Source organism: Hypanus sabinus, unplaced genomic scaffold, assembly GCF_030144855.1.
Source record: "Hypanus sabinus isolate sHypSab1 unplaced genomic scaffold, sHypSab1.hap1 scaffold_1062, whole genome shotgun sequence".
In the NCBI taxonomy this organism is placed as follows: domain Eukaryota; kingdom Metazoa; phylum Chordata; class Chondrichthyes; order Myliobatiformes; family Dasyatidae; genus Hypanus; species Hypanus sabinus.
In genome coordinates, this window is record NW_026779117.1 from 35,196 (window position 1) to 59,789 (window position 24,594).

The window sequence follows — 24,594 nt, forward strand, 5'->3', positions numbered from 1 at the left end:
GTGCACCATGAACTCACATATTTCAATCAAATGATTATATTTCCAAGGGCTCAGTAATAGAACCGTTGAAACGGAGTTCACTCACTATTTCTTCCGAAATTGCTGCTCGTCTCATATTGGGGTGGCGGTGAATTCTTGACCCTGAACAAACGGAAACAAAGGTCGAGACATGAATTCGTCAGGAGGTTACTTTCCTGCACTGACAATTCCATTTGTTATTGCTTGATACTGTTCCGGATATCGGATGCCCTATTCCAGTCCTTCTCGATCCCAACGACAGTGACCATAATGGGTTAAGTGGAGGTAAATTGCCTTGTCTTTTTTGACATCTGATGATGTTCACACAAATATTGATGAAGGCGAACCAATTCAGACAAACAACTTCGCCGTGAAGGCGGAATGCCGATTCCGTCCACAGATGGCCCCTGATCCCAGCTAAAGTCGATCTTTCCGAAATTCTCTAACAATAGTTAAAGGTAGAAAAGACATTCCAAGAAAAATGTGTTTACCTGCCAGTTTTCCTCGCGATCAACCATCCGCTGACTCCGCCGATCAGGCCCATGCCAAGTAAACCAAGTGCAATGCCCACGATCGCGCCAGTGGTGAGGGTAATTTTGTCATCTGCTTTTGTTGCTAACACAGGAAGCAAACAGAAATTTTACATTGCAGGAACATATCTCTTTTTTTTTTTAGAAACGATTGTTGATCCAAGCTCCGCAAAGTTGTGGTCCCTGGCCTCGACTTTGCATCAATTAATATCAATTATTACTTTATTCTGGTAGGCTATTTAGAAGGAGGAATGAAGGTAAGGCGTGAGGAGAGCGTGAGAGGGAAATGGTTTGGATCTTTGATCATCGGATTTACACGGACGAATGAGAGACTCATTCACTCACCTTGTGTGGTGACATGGACAGTGAGATAACTGTTCCTGTTGGTTACGCCGTTACTAACCCGACATGTATAACTCCCAGCGTTAACCGAGCTTACTGACACAAGGGTGAGTTCCTGCCCTGTCTGCAGGAGATTGTTCCCGTTGTACCATGCATATTCACCCCAGGGGACTGACAGAGCAAAGCAAGTTAATGTCAGGTTTGACACAATATTGGACACAACTGGACGCTCCGGTACAATTCTGACCTGCTCTGGTCCATCTGTAAAATATAAAAAAATAAATAACCAAATAAATAAATAAATATTGATTAGAGTATTATCCTGGTGAATCTGATGTTCTGACCTTCTCTGTTCATCTATACAATGAAAATATATGTTAATAAATGGCACATCCGATACAAGTTAACGCGGTTGACTGACTGTGTACTTACAGTAAACTTGCACGTAGATCTCTCCAGCGCCATCGCTGAAAGAGTTGCTGGCGATGCACTTGTACGTCCCGACGTCGTTTCTGTTCACAGTGATTACAGTCAGTTTCGCCTTGTCGGGAGATGTAAATATTCTGCCGTTTTCCTTGATGGGTTGGTTGTCCTTGAACCATGTCCGTGTCTGAACAGTGCCCGACGCGTCACAACTCAGTGCGACGGTATCGAGGTTTTCCAGGGGAGTGGAAGCATTGGCCACCACAGCAACTCCAGCCACTGTCCCTGTAAATACAATTAAAATGCCCTTGCTTTCATCTACAAAGTGTACATAATATTTGGATGCCGCCAACTTAATGTCGTCGTAAGTCCTCGCTGTTATCCCTGTGTGTTTCGATATCAATTCAGATTCCAGTTTACTGCCGTTACCCAAGGGGTCTGTGAGAAATATATTCCCCATCCAGAGGTTACCCAATGTTAATTTTTCCTGCATCAAGAATGTACATTACACATCGAAGCTGAATAAAACGGAATTGCACTTGGCTACAGTTTAATTGTCCCGTCGAGCTGGTGAAAATAAGCTATTCGAGCCATGTGCTGTTGAGGTCAGAGCCAGCATGATTTCGTACTTAATACGTGGTTAAGGAGTTAGCGTAAGATGGAGGACATGCCAATTATGATCACTGGTCTCTCCTCCAGGGAAGTTGCGAGCGGGACCGGAGGGACGGTTTGCTCCTGAACTGCAGAGGCATCAATGTCCTTGCGGGAAGGTTTATTGTTGCTGATCGGTAGAGTCTAAACTGGAGATACGGGGGTGTGGGGTTGATGAGAATCAGACTGTTGAAGGGTCCGTGGAGATGCTGTGGAGACAGATATCGGTAAGACGTCGGCTGCTCTGGATTAGGGGGTAGGACATATAGGACAGAGTTAAGGAAAAACCTCTTCTCCCAGAGAGTTGAGGGGGACTGGAATGCACTGCCTCGGAAGGCAGGGGACGACAATTCTCTGGATGCTTTCAGCAGGATCGAGATAGGTATCTTATGGAGAGGGGAATCAAGGGATATGGGGACAAGGCAGGAACCGGGTACTGATAGTAGATAATCAGCCATGATCTCAGAATGGCGGTGCAGGATCGAAGGGCCGAAAGGTCTACTTCTGCACCTATTGTCTGTTGTCTATAAAGGAGAATAGGTGCACATAAGCAATGTGTCCCCTCCTCTTCGTAGCTGTGGGCATTTGTCAGAGGGTTAGCGGGACTGCGGCGGTTTCAGCTTAGAGCCGTCCCTCGCTTCCAGGGAACGGAATTATTTTCAAAGTTTCTAAACGGACTTAGACAGTGCTGGAATTTCAATGGTCCATTTCCAAGCATTTGTCCGAAAAAAAAAAACACTCATTTGCACTCACTGTTCCAAATACAGGTCAAATTCCATTGCGTTGACGTAGAATCAAAGCAAGATTATAAATCTGAAGAGATAAATTAGTTTTGAATGGATAGAGTTGAAGTGATAGTCAGAACTCCGTGGAGTCCAAAGGGCAGACGCGATATCAATGCACCCCGGCCAGTCTAGTCGAATGATATTGCAAGTCCTGCTTTGTGCTTACGAGTTGTCCACCCACCCAAATCTCAGGTACATCACGATTGCCTTTGAACTGTGGTGACTGGAAAAGCTCAAAACGCATTGCTCTGTGTGAAGAGACATGCAGGACAGACCAGTTTGTCCGGCACAATTCTTACACCTGAAGTCCAGAAGTGAACCGACTCTGTGGGAACGACATCGTCGCCGGAATTCGACTCCGATTTGAGGTTGGAAGTTCAAAATTGCAATTTGAATTCACCAGCGCCCGAGAGAGGCCTGCATCCGTCTCCCGATCAACTGCTCAGTTAATTCGGTACTCGCCTATAGTGGTTTATTTCTAGGGCACCGTTCACTAATATAATCCCACTCACTCGGAACCCCGTATTCAGCAGGACTTGTAATATCGTGTGTAACTACCGGAGACACTGGACACTTACTGTAGACATCGAGATACAACGGGTCGCTTGTGATTTCATTAATCAGGTTGCTTGCTCTACAGGTGAAATTTCCGTCTGACCGGAGCACTCCAGAAACAGTGAGTGTGCTGTTATCGGCACTCAGCTCAAACCTGCCACCGGGAGTTATCACGCTGTTATCCTCAAGCCACAGGTAAGAGACATCCGTGCCTCTTGCAGAGCAGGTTAGTCTGACGGTGTCGCTGTACTCAATCAGCATGGTGGCGTTAGATGTTACAGTGACATTGGAAACAGGTTCTGTTAAAACAGAGGGGATCGGTTAGTGCACAGCTCAGGAATATAATCCGGAAGTTTATGGATTCCGTTCCGTATCTGAAAATGAGATCAAACATTTATTATTCCATAATAAGGAAACATTTAACAATAATTCCACTTGTTGGACATAAGGTTTGAGATGAAGACAATGGACCTGAGACACGTCATTTCGTCCTTCATTCTCCGCCCAGTCAGAGACGGTAATTTGGAATTCTAACCCTTCAGGCCTATCCATGACGTCACAGACTGCGAGAAGGGTCCGTGGAGATGCTGTGCAGACAGATATCGGTAAGACGTCGGCTGCTCTGGATTGGGTACTGTGCAATGAGTCGGAATTGAATTAAAAGGACAAAGAACGTCGGGCTGAGTGATCTCATGAAATGATTGAATTCATCCTGAAAGTTGAGAAGGAGAAGCTGAAGTCGGATGCACCAGTGTTTCACTGGGTGAAAGGGTATTAGAAAAGCACCAGAGAGGGGTTGGGCAGGTTTAATTGAATGGGAACACTGCCAGGGACACTGAATAGAGTGGTATCCTTTCAGAAGGGAGGCGAAATGAATTTATATCGATAGAACGTGGCGAATCTGGCAATTATGTTCCAGAGGCAGCTGTAGAGGGAGTATCTTTATGTAAGTTTAACGCCGAAGATGATAGATTCTCGATTGGTCAGGGCATGAGGAATATGTGGAAACGGCTGTGATCGGGACTGCGAGGAATATTGGATCAGCCATGATGAAATGGCGGAGCGGACTCCATTGGCCAAATGGTCTAAATCTCCTTCCTGAGCCTTACAGTCTTGTGCTCTCAACTGCAGCAAGTGAACATTTGTAATTTAATCCGCAAGTGAAAACAATTCCGCTTTCCATTTTCATCAATACTCTTATTCATCAACATGCAACGTTGTGGATTGATATCGTTAGTCAGTATTCTAATCGGGTTCAGGCATTTAGTTGAATTACACGGTCCTGTCTCCACCAACACCATTGATTATAGGACCTCAACAAAGGGAGGTACGGACTACCTACCGAACACATTGATTTCCGTGGTTGAGGCATTGATCCTTTTTGTGACCCTGTTATAGGCCTCACACGTATACTCTCCAGTGTGGCCCACAGAGATGCTGTCGAGGACGACCTCCTGCCCACTTTGCAGATGGGCACCGTTCAGTTGCCAATTCAATTCAGCGTTTGGACGGGACTCTGTGAAACATGTTAATCGTACGGTGCTTCCGGCAACGTGAAAAGGGGAGTCCGGCTGAGTGATGATGTGTGGAAGGTCCGGTCCGTCTAAAACAAACGCACAAAACGGTTTGCAACAAATCACACAGGAAGCGCAGAGAGGAGGAGCAGCCCATCACCAGTGGAAGTGTCCTACACACCGGCGAGTGCATTCGTCTGGAAGCCTCCCGCGGTAAATAGCGCAGGAGAGCGCATCGTTTAGTTACTTCTCCAGGGGTGTGGTTTGTGGGAAAGAATTAAGGAAACCTTTCCTGAACAATATACCCAGCGTCTCTCCGCGGCAAGGCAGCTTGGAGTGTGGATGCAATAACTAATGTGATCAGGGCTCGGGCAGAATGTCACGTGGGGCTTACACCATACTGTGACGTCACTGACCTTGTGTGGAAACAAAGGAACTCACCAATGACAGCTTTTATGTTCGGGCCCATTTTCAGATTCAATATTCTCTGTTCAGTCTCTATCTGTGAAGACAGTCGCCGGAACACCACTGCACAATGTGATGTTTATCCCGACCTAAAAGCTATAACCTCCCACATCAACAGGTGCACAGAAGCAATGTGCCCCCGCCTACTCGTAGCTGTGGGCATTTGTCAGAGGGTTAGCGGGGCCGTAAAGGACTGCGGGCGGTTTCAGCTCTGAACCTCACTTCGCTTCCAGGGAATGGAATTTGTTATCAAAGTTTCTCAACGGCCTTAGACAGCGCTGGAATTTCAATGGTCCATTTCAAACCATTTGTCTGAAAAACACCAATTTGCACCCATTGTTCCAAATACGGGTCAGATTCAATTGCATTGACCCAGAATCAAAGCAAGATTAGAATTCTGAAGAGACAAATTTGTTTTGAATGGATAGAGTTGAAGTGATAGTCAGAACTCCGTGAAGACCAAAAGGCAGACGCGATATCAATGCACCCCGGCCAGTCTATTCGAATGATATTGCAAGTCCTGCTTTGTGCTTACGAGTTGTCCACCCACCCAAATCTCAGGTACATCACGATTGCCTTTGAACTGTGGTGACTGGAAAAGCTCAAAACGCATTGCTCTGTGTGAAGAGACATGCAGGACAGACCAGTTTGTCCGGCACAATTCTTACACCTGAAGTCCGGAAGTGAACCGAATCTGTGGGAACGACGTCGTCGCCGGAATTCGACTCGGATTTCAGGGTGGAAGTTCCAAATTTCAATTTGAATTCACCAGCGCCCGAGAGAGGCGCGGATTCGTCTCCCAATCTACTGCTCAGTTACTTCGGTGCTCGGCTATAGTGGTTTATTTCTAGGGTACCGTTCACTGAAATAATCCCACTCACTCGGAACCCTGTATTCAGCAGGACTTGTAATATCGTGTGTAACTACAGGAGACTCGGGGCACTTACAGTAGACATCGAGACACAACGGGTCGCTTGTGATTTCGTTAATCAAGTTGCTTGCTCTACAGGTGAAATTTCCGTCTGTCCGTCGCACTCCAGAAACAGTGAGTGTGCTGTGATTGGCACTCAGCTCAAACCTGCCACCGGGAATGATCACGCTGTTCTCCTCAAGCCACAGGTAAGAGACATCCGTGCCTGTTGCGGAGCAGGTTAGTCTGACGGTGTCGCTGTACTCAATCAGCATGGTGGCGTTAGATGTTACAGTGACATTGGAAACAGGTTCTGTTAAAACAGAGGGGATAGGTTAGTGCACAGCTCAGGAATTTAATCTGGAATTTTATGGATTCCGTTCCGTATCTGAAACTGAGATCAAACATTTATTATTCCATAATAAATAAACATTAAACAATAATTCCACTTGATGGACATAAGTTTGAGATGAAAACACTGGACCTGAGACATATCATTTCATCCTTCATTCTCCGCCCACTCAGAGACGGTAATTTGGAATTGTCCCCATTCAGGCCTATCCATATCGTCATCGATCATATCAGAGGCCCTTCGGCCGATTTCCTTCATGCTGACAAAGATCTCTCCCTGAACTATTTTCATTTGCCTAAGACTGGACCATGTACAAACTGTTATCTTCTTCTACTGTCTAAATGATTTCTAAAACATCACATTTATACGCACCACCTGCACTCCCTGTGGCAGTTCCTGACCATAAAACCACAGAATCATAGAACACCACTGCACAGTATAGGCCGTTCAGCCCTCCATGTTGTGCTGACCCATATAATCCATAAAATATTACTAAACCCACACTACCCCATAACCCTCTATTTTTTCTTTCATCCATGTGCCTGTCCAACAGGGTCTTAAATACCCCTAATATTGTAGCCTCCACCGGCATCCCTGGCAAGTTATTACAGGCACTCACAACCTTCTGTGTAAAAAACTTACCCCTGATGTGGGGATTTATCCACTTAGTTGAACTTCGGGAGAGTCAATACTACCAGCTTCATTTTGAGTTCTCTGGCAGTTTATTTTTTAAGCTATTAAATAATCAAGAATCATAATTTACTTCAGCCTCCTGATCCTTACATTTTATCTCCTGGGTAAAATCATTGCCATCTGATAACTTAAAGAGGTCTGATAGTCAGGCGCTTGTCCGTCCTTCTACTGGAACAAGCGTACTGTCTATTGTGGACTGTGAAGCTGGTGATTCAGGCCTTCCACATGGAGCTGTGGGTTCCCTAAAGTCAGCTGTTTCCAATAACTCTCCCCGGTTCCCGTCTAATGGAGTCGTAATTTACACTGATCAAATTTAATTTTCCCCGCAATGTCGGCAGCGAAACTCATTCATTGCTATCTTAAAAATGAAAGAATTGTGATCATTGTGAGATCTTGAAGCAGATGTACGTTACGGGGAAATGTTCCAAAGGTTGGACATTGGGTAATTGTGTTCCATTTATCACAACGAGGGGTAAGTACAAGCTGTGAACCCCAGGCCGGAGAGCGTGCTTTCAGTTACAGGAACAGTATTTTGGGATTCCTAAGACCATAAGACTGAGGAGAAGCAGTCGGCCATTCGGCCCATCGGGTGTGCTCTGCCATTTCATGAACTGATCCAATCTCCCATTTAGTCCCATTCCCCCGCCTTCCCACCAAACCCTTTGATGCCCGAGCTACTCAGAGAGATTCACCACCCTCTGGCTAAAAAAAAAATCGCATCTCTGTTCTGAATGGGCCTCCTGCAGGAGACGAGGTCTGCCAACATTCTGATAATCTAGGCTTGATCGCGAATGGTCAGTGTGGTAATCTGCGCGTCTGAAAAAACATTTGGATTTGCTGGGGGTCGGTTTAGCTGGAACAATGGATTTTGCCTACATGATCTTCAGTAAGGCCTTTAAAAAGGTTCCACATGACAAGTTCACCTGAGTTAGCGGACAACGATACACGATAAGAGGGGGAGATTTAAAAGGGGTCAAAAGGCGCGAATCACAGAAGGTAATAAGTACCTGGAACGAGCGGCCTGAGGAAGTGTCGAGGTGGACACAATTGCTACATTTAAGGCGAACATGGATAAACATTTGGAACGGAATGGTTTGGAGTGTTATTGACAGAACGGAGCAACTGCGAATATCAAGCAGATGCACGGGTCGGCATGGACATGATGGGCCGAAGGGAATATTTCCTCGCTGTTTCAGCCTGTGACTCCATGGTGTTTCGAAATGTCACATTTCAAAAACAGACCCCAGAGAAATATCAAATAAATGGATCTGGCGAAGGCAGAAGAAGGAAATAATTCACTTCAGGCAAGGGTCACTTGGCAATGAGAAAGGTGACGCATAATCACTGGTAGGCACAGAGGAGAATTGCTGACAACAGTTTGTAATATCACCCAGATAAGCTATCGTTACTGAAATGATGCAAAGTTCAGTTTCAGTGTCCATGTTATGGAGCCAATGGAAATTGCTATCTCACATAACCGAACAAATATAAAGTGGGGTTCATCTTAAAAGCATGTATTGCAAACCCAAAACTGCAGTAACGCGGATCAGAATACCTCAGTCAGCAGCGGACTTCACCTCACCAGATGCTGATAATTCAAATAAAAACGAAGTCTCTGTTTTAGACACACAACTCCGACACTTTCCGACCAACTCTCGGGATAATACATACTGTACCGAAGAAGAAATAGTTCCGTGTAGTTGAGCTGGATCGTATGATTACTTTGTTAAACGCCTCACGAGGATCAATGCCGCTGTCACTCAGCGATAAGTCAACAGGTATGAGGCGTTGTCCAAATTATTAATTGATGAACCAGTAAAATACCAGAGGGGTCAGAAACAGCCAAACAGGGAAAAATTGTGTTTGACCCCGTCCCGTACGCAGCATATTCTGATTTGATGGATATAGTTGTTTCCTCGCTGCGTCTCACGCAAATGCAAAGACTGCTTGCAGAACAGGGGTGAGAATAGAAACAGTAGCTGCAATTTCCTCATATCATAAAATTCCGGAGTAACTCAGCGGGCCAGGTAGAATCTACGGAAAATTGTACTGTCTAACAAATATTTTACTGTCCATCTTTAACATTGCCCAGATCTCCACCAAACTTCCTGTCAACCATAATCTTCCTAACCCACCCGCATCCCCTCTTCATCGAAATCTTATACATAACATAATACCGCAGGCCGGTATGTCAGAAGAGAGTGCACGGGAGAGCACTGTGAACAGACTTCCAGAAAGCACCCGCTCCACCTGCAACTCACCTCTGACCCCTGTGCACAAGCCCAGTCCAGAGGTCAAGGTTCAAAGTACATTTCATATGAATGCGCGACCGGACTGCCCCTCGGAAACTCCATTTCGCTGGAAGTGCCAGAACACCGTAAAAATACCGGGTCGCACAGGCGGTTCAAAAGGGAAATTGCAGGGTGATGTCTGCAATGATCGTGCTCCAGAGTGAGGGTCTTTAAAAGCGTAGTTAGTTTATTTTGTTTTTGGCCGCCATCAGCAAGCTGCCTCGCTACAGCGGCACCATCTATAAACGCGGTCAAGTCGCCAAGTTTTCATGTTTTCCTCTTCCGGAGAGGAGGAGAGCTGTCGTCATTGGAGACTCTAAAGTCAGGGGGGCAGACAGGAGATTTTGTGGACGTGAGAAGGAAACCCGCATGGCTTGTTGCCTCCCGGGTGCCAGTGTCCCGGATGTGTCTGACCGGGTACATGACATCCTGGTACGAGAGGGAAAGCAACCAGAAGTCGTGATACATGTTGGGACCAACGACATAGGCAGGAAGAGGGAAGAGGTCCTGAAGGGTGAGTTTCGGGAACAAGGCAAAAGGCTAAAGAACAGGACCTCAAGGTTGGCGTTCTCAGGATTGCTGTCAGTGCTACGTGATGGTGATGGTAAGAATTGGAGGAGATGGCAGTTGAATGCGTGGCTGAGGAGTTGGTGCAGGGTGCAGGATTTTAGATTTTTGGACAATTCCGGGTCTCTTCTGGGGAAGTTGGGACCTGCAGAGATTGGAAGGGTTGCCCCTGAACTCAAGGGCGAGCACTATCCTTGCGGGTAGGTTTGCTAGCATGGTTCGGGATTTAAACTAATTTGCAAAGGGAATGGGACCCGGAGCGATAGAGCAGTGAAAGAAGTGCATGGAGTAAAGACAGATCTAACATGTATAGAGGTTTTGAGGAAAGAGCAGCAGAATAAAGGGTATAAAGGTGGTAAGGTAGAAGGGCTAAAGAGTGCGTACTTTAATGCAAGAAGCATCAGGAACGAAGGTGATAAACTGAGAGTTTGGATACATACATGAAAGTATGATGTAGCAGCCATCAGGGAGATTTGGCTAGGTGCAGGGAAGGAATGGATTCTCGATATTCCTGGATTTCAGTGCTTTAAAAGGATAGAGAGGGGGGAAAGGGGAGGAGGGGTGGGATTACTGGTCAGGGATACTATTACAGCTGCAGAAAGCGTGGGCAATGTAGCAGGATCCTCTTTTGAGTCAGTATGCGTGGAAGGCAGGAACAGGAAGGGAGCAGTTACTCTACTGTGGCTATTTTATAGCCCCCGCCCCCACCCCACGGTAGCAACAGGGATACCGAGGAGCAGATTGAGAGGCAGATTTTGGAAAGGGCCAAAAAATAACAGTGTTGTTATCATGGGCGTCTTTAACTTCCCTAATATTGATTGACACTTGATTAGTTCCAAGGGTTTAGATCGGGCAGAGTTTGTTAAGTGTGTCCAGGATGGATTCCTGTCACAATATGTTGAAAGACCTACTAGGGGGAATGCCATACTAGATCTAATATTAGGTAACGAACCGGGTCAGGTCACAGATCTGTCAGTGGGTGAGCATCTGGGGGACAGTGATCACCGCTCCCTGATCTTTAGCATTATGATGGAAATGGATCGAATCAGTGAGGATAGGAAAATTTTTAATTGGGGAAGGGCAAAAGGCTAGAAATTGCGTGTGTGAATTGGGATGATGTTTTTGCAGGGAAATGTACTATGGACATGTGGTCGATGTTTAAGGATCTCTTGCAGGAAGTCACGGATAAATTTGTCCCAGTGAGGAAGATAAAGAAGGGTAGGGTGAAGAAACCATGGGTTACAAGTGAAGTGGAAAATCTAGTCAGGTGGAAGAAGGCAGCGTACACGCGGTTTAGGAAGCAAGGATCAGATGGGTCTATTGAGGAATATAGGGTAGCAAGAAAGGAGCTTAAGAAGGGGCTGCGAAGAGCAAGAAGGGGGCATGAGAAGGCCTTGGCGAGTAGGGTAAAGGAAAACCCCAAGGCATTCTTCAATTATGTGAAGAACAAAAGGATGACAGGTGTGAAGGTAGGACCAATTAGAGTTAAAAGTAGGAAGATGTGCCTGGAGGCTGTGGAAGTGAGCGAGGTTCTCAATGAATACTTCTGTTCGGTATTCAGCAATGAGAGGGAACTTGGTGACGGTGAGGACAATATGAGTGAGGTTGATGTTCTGCAGCCAATTGATATTAAGGGAGAGGTGGTGTTGGAGTTGTTAAAATACTTTAGGACGGATAAGTCCCTGGGTCCTGACGGTATATTCCCCAGGCTGCTCCACGAGGCAAGGGAAGAGATTGCTGAAACTCTGGCTAGAATCGTTATGTCCTCGTTGTCCACGGGAATCGTACCGGAGGATTGGAGGGAGGCGAATGTTGTCCCCTTGTTCAAAAAAGGTAGTAGGGATAGTCCAGGTAATTATAGACCAGTGAGCCTCACGTCTGTGGTGGGAAAGCTGTTGGAAAAGGTTCTTAGAGATATGATCTATGGTCATCTGGAGAATCATGGTCTGATCAGGGACAGTCAGCATGGTTTTGTGAAGGGCAGGTCGTGCCTAACAAACATTATAGAGTTCTTTGTGGAGGTGACCAGGCATATAGATGAGGGTAGTGCAGTGGATGTGATCTACATGGACTTTAGTAATGCAATTGACAAGGTTCCGCACGGTAGGCTCATTCAGAAAGTCAGAAGGCATGGGATCTAGGGAGGTTTAGCCCGGTGGATTCAGAATTGGCTTGCCTGCAGAAGGCAGAGAGTCATGGTGGAGGGAGTACATTCGGATTGGAGGGTTGTGACTAGTGGTGTCCCACAAGGATCTGTTCTTGGACCTCTACATTTTGTGATTTTTATTAATGACCTGGATGTGGGGTTAGAAGGGTGGACTGGCAAGTTTGCAGACGACAGAAATGTTGGTGATGTTGTAGATAGTGTAGAGGATTGTCAAAGATTGCAGAGAGACATTGATAGGATGCAGAAGTGGGCTGAGAAGTGGCAGATGGAGTTCAACCCGGAGAAGTGTGATGTGGTACACTTTGGAAGGACAAACTCCAAAGCAGAGTAGAAAGTAAATTGCAGTTTACTTGGCAGTGTGGAGGAGCAGAGGGATCTGGGGGTACATGTCCACAGATCCCTGAAAGTTGACTCACAGGTAGATAGGGTATTTAAGATAGCTTATGGGTTGTTTGCTTTCATAAGTCGAGGGATAGATTTTAAGAGACGTGATGTAATGATGCAGCTCTACAAAACTTTAGTTAGGCCACATTTAGAGTACTGAGTCCATTTCTGTTCGCCTCAGTATAGGAAGCATGTGGAAGCATTTGAAAGGGAACAGAGGAGATTTACCAGGACGCTGCCTAGTTTAGAGAGTATGGATTATGATCAGAGATTAAGGGAGCTCGTGATTTATTGTTTGGAGAGAAGGCGGATGAGAGGAGACATGATAGAGGTGTACAAGATATTAAGAGGAATAGACAGAGTGGACTGCCAACGCCTCTTCTCCAGTCACTACTGCTCAGTAAACGTGAACATGGCTTCAGGTTAAGGAACAGACTGCCACCGTTGATTGACGGACTAGTGGTGTGCCTCAGGAATCTGTATTGGTTCCAATGTTGTTTGTCATATACATTAATGATCTGGATGATGGGGTGGTAAATTGGATTAATAAGTATGCAGATGAAACTAAGATAGGTGGCGTTGTCGATAATGAAGTAGGTTTTCAAAGCTTGCAGAGAGATTTATGCCAGTTAGAAGAGTGGCTGAAAGATGGCAGATGGAGTTTATTGCTGATAAGTGTGAGGTGCTACATTTTGGTAGGAATAATCCAAATAGGACATACATGATAAATGGTATTTTATTGAAGAATGCAGTAGAACAGAGTGATCTCGGTATAATGGTGCACAGTTCCCTGAAGGTGGAATCTCATGTGAATAGGGTGGTGAAGAAAGCTTTTGGTATGCTGGCCTTTATAAGTCAGAGCATTGAGTAAAGGATACAGACTGCTCTGCGAAACATATTCAGAGGAATCGGGCATCAGACCCCTGGAATGTCTGACCTGATGTGGGAGCGTTCATCCACAGGTTAGATGGGCAAAGTTTTTTAATGCGTAAATTATAGCTTGTTTACTGAATAATGCACTGCAAGCTGCAGTAAAAAAAAACAAGTAATTTTACGACCAATGCTGGTGATATTAAAACTGATTTTGATTCTGAAAGTAGAGGGGCAGATTCCGGCCATTTGGTTTATTGCGCCTGCGCCGCCATTTCGTCATGGCTGCTCCGAATCTCGTGCCTTCCCCCCGTATCTCCTGATGCCCTGAGGTGTCCAGAAACTGTTAGCCTCTGTGTTAAATATACATAAAGACGTAGCCTCCACCGCCGCTTGTGGCAAACACTTCCAAGTATTCACCGCCTCTTCTGAAGAAACACCTTTTCAGCTCCGTTCTAAAAGGAAGCCTCTCTAATTTTAGCTATGTCATCTTGTCTTTGACTTTCCCACCACAGCAAACATCCTCTCCACATCCACGCTATCTGTGTCCTCTGGTCCCAGACTCCCCCAGTATAGGAAACATCCTCTCCACATCCACGCTATCTGTGTCCTCTGTTCCTAGACTCCCCCACTACAGGAAACATCCTCTCCACATCCACTCTATCTGTGTCCTCTGGTCCTAGACTCCCCCACTACAGGAAACATCCTCTCCACATCCACTCGATCTGTGTCCTCTGGTCCTAGACTCCCCCACTACAGCAAACATCCTCTCCACATCCACGCTATCTGTGTCCTCAGGTCCTAGACTCCCCCACTACAGGAAACATCCTCTCCACATCCACTCTATCTGTGTCCTCTGGTCCTAGACTCCCCCACTACAGGAAACATCCTCTCCACATCCACTCGATCTGTGTCCTCTGGTCCTAGACTCCCCCACTACAGGAAACATCCTCTCCACATCCACTCCATCTGTGTCCTCCGGTCCTAGACTCCCCCACTACAGCAAACATCCTCTCCACATCCACGCTATCTGTGTCCTCTGGTCCTAGACTCCCCCACTGTAGGAAACATCCTCTCCACATCCACTCTATCTGTGTCCTCTGGTCCTAGACTCCCCCAGTATAGGAAACATCCTCTCCACATCCACTCTATCGGTGTCCTCTGGTCCTATACTCCCCCACTATAGGAAACATACTCTCCACATCCACTCTATCTGTGTCCTCTGGTCCTAGACTCCCCCACTACAGGAAACAACCTCTCCACATCCACCCTTTCTGTGTCCTCTGGTCCTAGACTCCCCCACTGCAGCAAACATCCTCTCCACATCCACGCTATCTGTGTCCTCTGGTCCTAGACTCCCCCACTACAGGAAACATCCTCTCCACATCCACGCTATCTGTGTCCTCTGGTCCTAGACTCCCCCACTACAGGAAACATCCTCTCCACATCCACTCTATCTGTGTCCTCTGGTCCTAGACTCCCCCAGTATAGGAAACATCCTCTCCACATCCACTCTATCGGTGTCCTCTGGTCCTAGACTCCCCCACTACAGGAAACATCCTCTCCACATCCACCCTATCTGTGTCCTCTGGTCCTAGACTCCCACACTATAGGAAACATCCTCTCCACATCCACGCTATCTGTGTCCTTTGGTCCTAGACCAGAGGGAGAAAACAGAGTACTATCGACCTGTCAGCCTGATATCGGTGGTGGGGAAGATGCTAGAGTCCATTATTAAGGATGAAATGGTGGCATATCTAGATAGCAGTGATAGGATTGGGCCGAGCCAACATGGATTTACCAAGGGTAATTCTTGCTTGACTAATCTGTTGTAGTTTTTCGAGGATGTAACCAGGAAGTTAGACGGGGGATATCCAGTGGATGTAGTGTACCTCGATTTTCAGAAGACATTTGATAAGGTCCCACATAGGATATTGGTGGGTAAAATCAAAGCTCATGGCATTTGGGGGAAGACATTGACATGGATAGAAAACTAGTTTGCAGATATAAAGCAAAGGGTAGCAGTGAATGGGTGTTTCTCGGAGTGGCAGATGGTGACAAGTGGGGTGCCACAGGGCTCGGTATTGGGACCACAATTGTTTCGATTTACGTCAACGATTTAGATGAAGGCAATGAGAATAACATCCGCAAATTTGCTGATGATACTAAGCTGGGTGGCAGCGGGACATGTGATGAGGATGTTAGGAGCATTCAGGGTGACTTGGATAGGCTGGGCGAGTGGGCAGATACTTGGCAGATGACGTTTAATGTGAATAAGTGTGAGGTTATCCACTTTGGGAGTAAGAACAGGAAGGCAGATTATTATCTGAACGGTGTAAAGTTGGGTAAGGGAGAAATACAAAGAGATCTCGGAGTCCTTGTTCATCCGTCACTGAAGGTGAATGAGCAAGTGCAGCAGACAGTGAAGAAGGCTAATATAATGTTGGTCTTTATTACAAAGGGAATTGAGTACAATAGCAAGGAAATCCTCTTGCATTTGTACAGGGCCTTGGTGAGACCACACCTGGAGTATTGTGTGCAGTTTTGGTCTCTTGGCTTAAGGAAGGATATCCTGGCTGCAGAGGAAGTGCAGCGTAGATGCACAAGGTTAATTCCTGGGATGTCAGGACTGTCTTACGCAGAGAGACTGGGCTTGTACACGCTGGAATTAAGGAGATTGAGAGGGCATCTGATTGCAACATATACGATTATTAAGGGATTGGACAAGATAGAGGCAGGAAATATGTTCCAGATGCTGGGAGAGTCCAGTACCAGAGGGCATGGTTCAGGAATTAGGGGTAGGCCAATTAGGACAGATTTAAGGAAAAACAACTTCTCCCAGAGAGTTGTGGGGGTCTGGAATGCACTGCCTCGGAAGGCAGTGGTGTCCAATTCTCTGGATGCTTTCAAGAAGGAGCTAGATAAGTATTTTATGGAGAGGGGAATCAAGGGATATGGGGACCAGGCAGGAACCGGGTGTTAATAGTCGATGTGGGAGCGTTCATCCACAGGTTAGATGGGCAAAGTTTTTTAATGCGTAAATTATAGTTTGTTTACTGAATAATGCACTGCAAGCTGCAGTAAAAAAAAAAACAAGTAATTTTACGACCAATGCTGGTGATATTAAAACTGATTTTGATTCTGAAAGGAGAGGGGCAGATTCCGGCCATTTGGTTTATTGCGCCTGCGCCGCCATTTCGTCATGGCTGCTCCGAATCTCGTGCCTTCCCCCCGTATCTCCTGATGCCCTGAGGTGTCCAGAAACTGTTAACCTCTGTGTTAAATATACATAAAGACGTAGCCTCCACCGCCGCTTGTGGCAAACACTTCCAAGTATTCACCGCCTCTTCTGAAGAAACACCTTTTCAGCTCCGTTCTAAAAGGAAGCCTCTCTATTTTTAGCTATGTCATCTTGTCTTTGACTTTCCCACCGCAGCAAACATCCTCTCCACATCCACGCTATCTGTGTCCTCTGGTCCTAGACTCCCCACTATAGGAAACATCCTCTCCACATCCACTCTATCTGTGTCCTCTGGTCCTAGACTCTCCCACTACAGGAAACATCCTCTCCACATCCACTCTATCTGTGTCCTCTGGTCCTAGACTCCCCCACTATAGGAAACATCCTCACCACATCCACTCTATCTGAGTCCTCTGGTCCTAGACACCCCCACCACAGGAAACATCCTCTCCACATCCACTCTATCTGTGTCCTCTGGTCCTAGACTCTCCCACTATAGGAAACATCCTCTCTACATCCACTCTATCTGTGTCCTCTGGTCCTAGACTCCCCCACCACAGGAAACATCCTCTCCACATCCACTCTATCTGTGTCCTCTGGTCCTAGACTCCCCCACTATCGGAAACATCCTCTCCACATCCACTCGATCTGTGTCCTCTGGTCCTAGACTCCCCCACTATAGTAAACATCCTCTGCACATCCACTCTATCTGTGTCCTCAGCTCCTGGACTCCCCCACTATAGGAAACATCCTCTCCACATCCACTCTTCTGTGTCCTCTGGTCCTAGACTCCCCCACTACAGGAAACATCCTCTCCACATCCACGCTATCTGTGTCCTCTGGTCCTAGACTCCCCCACTATAGGAAACATCCTCTCCACATCCACTCGATCTGTGTCCTCTGGTCCTAGTCTCCCCCACTATAGTAAACATCCTCTCCACTTCCACTCTGTCTGTGTCCTCTGGTCCTAGACTCCCCCACCACAGGAAACATCCTCTCCACATCCACTCTATCTGTGTCCCCTGGTCCTAGACTCCCCCACCACAGGAAACATCCTCTCCACATCCACTCTATCTGTGTCCTCTGGTCCTAGACTCCCCCACTATAGGAAACATCCTCTCCACATCCACTCTTTCTGTGTCCTCTGGTCCTAGACTCCCCCACTATAGGAAACATCCTCTCCACATCCACTCTATCTGTGTCCCCTGGTCCTGGACTCCCCCACTACAGGGAATATCCTCTCCACATCCACTCTATCGGTGTCCTCTGGTCCTAGACTCCCCCACTACAGGAAATATCCTCTCCACATCCACGCTATCTGTGTCCTCTGGTCCTAGACTCTCCCACTACAGGAAACATCCTCTCCACATCCACTCTATCTGAGTCCTCTGGTCCTAGACTCCCCCACTATAGTAAACATCCTCTCCACATCCACTCTATCTGTGTCCTCAGGTCCTGGACTCCCCCACTATAGGAAACATCCTCTCCACATCCACTCTTCTGTGTCCTCTGGTCCTAGACTCCCCCACTACAGGAAACATCCTCTCCACATCCACGCTATCTGTGTCCTCTGGTCCTAGACTCCCCCACTATAGGAAACATCCTCTCCACATCCACTGTATCTGTGTCCTCTGGTCCTAGACTCCCCCACTGTAGGAAACATCCTCTCCACATCCACTCTATCTGTGTCCTCTGGTCCTGGACTCCCCCACTACAGGAATTATCCTCTACACATCCACTCTGTCTGTGTCCTCTGGTCCTAGACCAGAGGGAGAAAGCAGAGTACTATCGACCTGTCAGCCTGATATCGGTGGTGGGGAAGATGCTAGAGTCCATTATTAAGGATGAAATAGTGGCATATCTAGATAGCAGTGATAGGATTGGGCCGAGGCAACATGGATTTACCAAGGGTAGTTCATGCTTGACTAATCTGTTGTAGTTTTTCGAGGATGTAACCAGGAAGTTAGACGGGGGAGATCCAGTGGATGTAGTGTACCTCGATTTTCAGAAGGCATTTGATAAGGTCCCACATAGGATATTGGTGGGTAAAATCAAAGCTCATGGCATTTGGGGGAAGACATTGACATGGGTAGAAAACTAGTTTGCAGATAGAAAGCAAAGGGTAGCAGTGAATGGGTGTTTCTCGGAGTGGCAGATGGTGACAAGTCGGGTGCCACAGGGCTCGGTATTGGGACCACAATTGTTTCCGATTTACGTCAACGATTTAGATGAAGGCAATGAGAATAACATCAGCAAGTTTGCTGATGATACTAAGCTGGGTGGCGGTGTGACATGTGATGAGGATGTTAGGAGCATTCAGGGTGACTTGGATAGGCTGGGTGAGTGGGCAGATACTTGGCAGATGACGTTTAATGTGAATAAGTGTGAGGTTATCCACTTTGGGGGTAAGAACAGGAAGGCAGATTATCATCTGAACGGTGTAAAGTTGGGTAAGGGAGAAATACAAAGAGATCTCGGAGTCCTTGTTCATCCGTCACTGAAGGTGAATGAGCAAGTGCAGCAGACAGTGAAGAAGGCTAATATAATGTTGGTCTTTATTACAAAGGGAATTGAGTACAATAGCAAGGAAATCCTCTTGCATTTGTACAGGGCCTTGGAGAGACCACACCTGGAGTATTGTGTGCAGTTTTGGTCTCTTGGCTTAAGGAAGGATATCCTGGCTGCAGAGGAAGTGCAGCGTAGATGCACAAGGTTAATTCCTGGGATGTCAGGACTGTCTTACGCAGAGAGACTGGGCTTGTACACGCTGGAATTAAGGAGATTGAGAGGGCATCTGATTGCAACATATACGATTATTAAGGGATTGGACAAGATAGAGGCAGGAAATATGTTCCAGATGCTGGGAGAGTCCAGTACCAGAGGGCATGGTTCAGGAATTAGGGGTAGGCCATTTAGGACAGATTTAAGGAAAAACAACTTCTCCCAGAGAGTTGTGGGGGTCTGGAATGCACTGCCTCGGAAGGCAGTGGTGTCCAATTCTCTGGATGCTTTCAAGAAGGAGCTAGATAAGTATTTTATGGAGAGGGGAATCAAGGGATATGGGGACCAGGCAGGAACCGGGTGTTAATAGTCGATGATGAGCCACAGTCTCAAAATGGCGGTGCAGGCTGGAAGGGCCGAATGGACTACTTCTACACCTATTATCTATTGTGTATTGTTTATTGTCTATAGACTCCCCCACTACAGGAAACATCCTCTCCACATCCACGCTATCTGTGTTCTCTGGCCCTAGACTCCCCCACGATAGGAAACATCCTCTCCACATCCACTCTATCTGTGTCCTCTGGTCCCAGACACCCCCACTATAGGAAACATCCTCTCCACTCCACACTATCTGTGTCCTCTGGTCGTAGACTCCCTCACTACAGGAAACATCCAGTCCACATCCACTCTATCTCTGTCCTCTAGTCCTACTCTCCCCTACTATAGGAAACATCTTCTCCACATCCACTCTATCTGCGTCCTCTGGTCTTTGATTCTCCCATCAAAGGAAAGCTCTTCTGCACATCCACTATATTAAAGCCTTTCAGCATTCGACAGGTTTCAATGACGTCACCCTTTACTCTTCTGGATTCCAGTGAATACAGGCCCAGAGACATCAGAGGCACATCCTATGACAAGTCGTTCAATCCCGGAATCATTTCCGTGAACCCTCTTTGAACCCTCTCCAAAACAGCTCACAATACTACAGTGAGGATTCACCAGTTCTTCATAAATTTTCAATATTATATGCTTACTTTCATATTCTTGTCCTCTTGAAATGAACGCTAACCTCGCATTTACCTTCCTCACAACAGACTCAACCTCTAAATTAACCTTCAGACAATCCTGCACAAAGGACTGCCAAGTCCCTTTGCACATCATTCCTTTTTGTTGTTTTTTCCCCATTTAAAATATAATCAGTGTTTGAAACATGGGCTAATACAGTGATACTGGCGGTAAACTTTCAGACGATGTGCTGCTCACGGTCATCCTAACGTTATTACTAACTGTTTTGCTTTTCATTAACAGCGAATAATAAGCATGTTCCCCTCTTGCCGTGCACTCCAATCTAACTGTGTCATTGTGTTCTACCGAGTCAGTGTCATACGATGTGGTGTTGGGCCTGGATACGGCTTCTGTAAAAATACCACAGATCATGAATCACGTGAAACGTACTGTGCTGAAATGATGCCTCCAAGGAGATATATTCTGTTTAAAACTAAATACTACAGACGCACAGATCAGAGATAAGACTACAGAATGTTGTCAATATTCTGGTCGACTCACTACAGGAAGGATGTGGAAGCCATAGAAAGGGTGCAGGGGGGATTTAGAGGTTGGATTGGGGAGCATACCTTATGAAAACATGGTTGAGCGAACTCGACCGTTTCTTCTTGGAGCGACGAAGTATGAGAGGTGATCTGGTAGGGGTGGACAAGATGATGAGAGGCATTGATCGTGTGGATAGTCAGAGGCTTTTTCCCAGGGCTGACATGGTTGCCACAAGAGGACACAGGTTTAAAGTGCTGGGCAGTAGGTTCAGAGGAGATGTCAGGGATAAGTGCTTTACTCAGAGAGTGGTGAGTGCGTGGAACGGGCTGCCGGCAACGGTGGTGGAGTCGGATACGATAGGGTCTTTTAAGAGACTTTTTGATAGGTACATGGAGCTAAGAAAAATAGAGGGCTATGGGTAAGGCTAGGTAGTCCTAAGGTCAGGACATGTTGGGCACAACTTTGTGGGCCGTAGAGACTGTATTGTGCTGTAGGTTTTCTATTTTCAATGTCTCCTCTCTTGAGGATTTGATTTCAAATTTTGACCAACAATATCACGCCCCCCTCCTTGCCTACCTGCCTGTCCTTTCGAAACAATGTGTATCCATGGACATTAAGCTCCCACCTATAGTCTTCTTTCGGCCATGATTGAGCGATGCCAACAACATCATACCTGCCAATCTGTAACTGTGCTGCAAGCTCATCTTCCTTAGTACGTGTACTGCACGCACTCAAATATCACACCTCCAGTCCTGTATTTGCCCTTTTCGATTTTTCCCACCCTTCAGATTGTAACTCATCCTGTTGGCTGCAATTTTGCCCTGTCAGCAGGTTCCCCTCACAACACACTGCCTCTGTTTGCAAACCAGCTACCTCATCTTCATCGCCATTGTCCGCCTTTCCTTCGATACTTCTTGCATTGAAATACAGTCAGCTCAGGAGCAATCCGGTTCCCATTCGTGACGCAGAATTTAAAAGGATAGCAAGTACAGAACTCAAATCGTTATATCTCAATGTACAGAGTATTAAAAAAATAAGGAGCGCACACCCCTCAGCATCAGCGGCTCCACAGTGGTTAGAGTGGAAAACATCCAATTTCTTGGGGTGCAGATCTCGGACAATCTCACCCAGTCCAGGAACACCACTGGGATTGTGAAAGGAGCCCAGCAGAGATTGAACTTTCTGAGGAAGCTTAAATAAGCACCACTCCCCACTAACATCTTAACTACATTCTACAGAGGCGTGGTTGAGAGTGTGCTGACCTTTTGCATCACAGCCTGGGACTCCAGCTGCAGTGCTGCCGACAAAAAAGCCTTGCAGAGGGTGGTTAGGGGAGCAGAGAAGGTTATTGGGGTCTCCCTACTTTCTTCCAAGACCTCTTTCAACGTCGATGCCTCCAGAAGACACGTTACATCATTAAAAACCCCTCACACCCTCTCCATGAGCTGTTTGTTCTTCTGCCATCAGGTACACGTTACAGGAGCATCAAACCGAAAACCACAAGGCGACTAAACAGCTTCCTCCCACAGGCAGTCAGACTGCTAAATAGCTGCTCTACCTGACTCTGCTTTTGCACACTTTTAATTTGCACTGGACACTAATAACTTGATTTTAACCGGCATGTGGCTGTTGTGTTTTACTATTTATTGTTGCGTTTGTTATGTTTAGCACAACTTTATGGGCCGAAGGGGTAAATAGAGTAAAATACAGCACGGACAAGTGCGAGCAGCCTGCAAGCAGAAATGGCGATACACAGCCACGCACAACAGTGAGAACTGAACAGTACGAGAGCAGGTCTGGCAGAGTTCACTGGAGTCCAGGTTCTGCGACCACCGTAAAGGTTGTATTGTATTCTTTCACCACAGGAATAAAATGAAAGTTATGGTCCGAGATCGCATGAGTCTGTCTCACTTACCAGTGACACGCAGAGTGACGGTCGCTGATGTCATGGAGCCGCTGTTCGGAACCATATTCACACGGTATTCCCCGCTGTCAGCGCTGTTCACCGACTTCAGCAGAAGCGACCGGTTGGAGGTGAATAACTCTGCCCGCGATGTGTACTCAGGATCTAGAATCTCGGTCTGACCGATCCACTGGGCGATTATTATCCCATTTAAAGTCCAGCTTCCACTGCTGTCGTTGCCCGACGGCCGGACTGAAAGAAGCGCCTCACCCCCAGCGGTGACATTTATCTGGATGTGCTTAACGATAATAGTAAACTGCTGGGACTCACCTGAGAAAGAGAAAATCATATGAGGGAAAAGCGACAGACGCGGAAAGACTTGGGAACTGCACTTAACTTAATCTGTACAGATTCCAGGGATCTGTTCTTAGCTCAGTAAGGTCGATCATTAAAATCTCATCTTCATTCAACTAACTACGCGTCGTTCTGTTGATTATATCAGCACCATTGGTTGGAGAGTGTGACGCTCACCCGCCGTTATGTGGAGACAAAGAACGAGAGCTGCGAAGGGCAGTCCCGACATCCCGGGAGAGCAGCGCCGATCTCTGTTACACTCGGAGACTGAGCCGCACTTCCTGGTTTGCGGGTCAGATATCTGGATTCTGACGTCACAAGCGGCAGCGCTGATTGGATCAGAGAGTCTGTACTTGGCTCAAATCGACATCAAATCCTGTGTGCTGTTCTACAACTATCTGCTGCTGTGTGGAATCCGATAATGGTCTCAAAGAGAGTTTCTCTCACCCACCGACATGAAGAGAAAGGGAGAGAGTAAAGTGAACGTCATCCACGCGATCCCGAGAGAGCGGCGCCGGTCTCTGTTACATTCGGAGAGTGAGCCTCATTTCCTGGTCTCCATGAGAGATCCCGAGAGCCCGTTATCTGAAAAGCCGGAGCTGACTGGAGCGCAGAGCGAGAAGGCGGAGAATGAACGAACCTAAAACGCTGGAGAAGCAGAAGGCCATTCGGTCCTCGATACTCTTGTGTTGTCCTCCACCAGATCACGTGGCATTTTCCTCAAAACTACTTCCCTCCCGGATAGGTAGACTGTGTGAGTACTGTTGCCACAATAATCTTGCAGACGGAGACAGCAAGACCAAGGATGTGACTGTGAACGCCGCGAAGGAGAAGTCGGGAGATCACTCACCAGTCCTCATTGAAGGGTCGGCGGTGGTGAAGGTGAGCAGGTTTAAGCTCCTTCTGAGAGAATCTCTGCTTGGCCTCACACAGTTATACATTCACAAAGAAAGGCACGTCAGCGGCTGTATTCCATCAGGTGATAGAAACATAGAAACAGAGAAAGCCCACAGCACAATAAAGACCCTTCGGCCCACAAAGCTTGAAGAGATCTGGTATGGGTATGTCCCCAAAATCTGGGAAATGTTCGCACATGCAAGGCGGAGAGTATTCTGACTGTTTCCATCACCGTCTGGTGTGCAGGCTGCAATGCACAGGATCGACACAGATTGCAGAGGCTTGTGTACAACAATCACATTCATCACAGTGCAAGTCTCTTCATAATCGAGAAAATCTTCAAAAGGTGGTTCCTCAGGAATACCAGGTCCACAATTAAGGGCGATCACCGTCAGGTATATGCTCTT

General features: G+C 46.8%; 1 protein-coding gene across 1 annotated transcript; it reads right to left on the reverse strand.

Annotated features, from left to right (window-relative positions):
* Positions 1 to 1,293: 1,293 nt before the first annotated feature.
* On the reverse strand, positions 1,294 to 23,538 carry LOC132386211 (carcinoembryonic antigen-related cell adhesion molecule 5-like). Its single transcript, XM_059958490.1, has 6 exons — positions 23,468 to 23,538; positions 22,949 to 23,266; positions 6,231 to 6,506; positions 4,647 to 4,907; positions 3,328 to 3,603; positions 1,294 to 1,598 (listed from the first exon to the last, which is right to left on the reverse strand). The coding sequence occupies exons 1-6, from the start codon at positions 23,517 to 23,519 to the stop codon at positions 1,294 to 1,296; spliced, it is 1,488 nt and encodes a 495-aa protein (XP_059814473.1). The 5' UTR covers positions 23,520 to 23,538.
* Between the last annotated feature and the right edge of the window lie 1,056 nt (positions 23,539 to 24,594).

Excerpts from the sequence above, each read along its gene's own strand:
- LOC132386211 (XM_059958490.1), bottom strand. The coding sequence starts at position 23,519 with ATGTCGGGACTGCCCTTCGCAGCTCTCGTTCTTTGTCTCCACATAACG. Across the intron at positions 6,507-22,948 it reads CGTCACTCTGCGTGTCACTG|AACCTGTTTCCAATGTCACT; the intron begins GTAAGTGAGACA and ends CTGTTTTAACAG. Across the intron at positions 3,604-4,646 it reads CACGGAAATCAATGTGTTCG|AACCTGTTTCCAATGTCACT; the intron begins GTAGGTAGTCCG and ends CTGTTTTAACAG.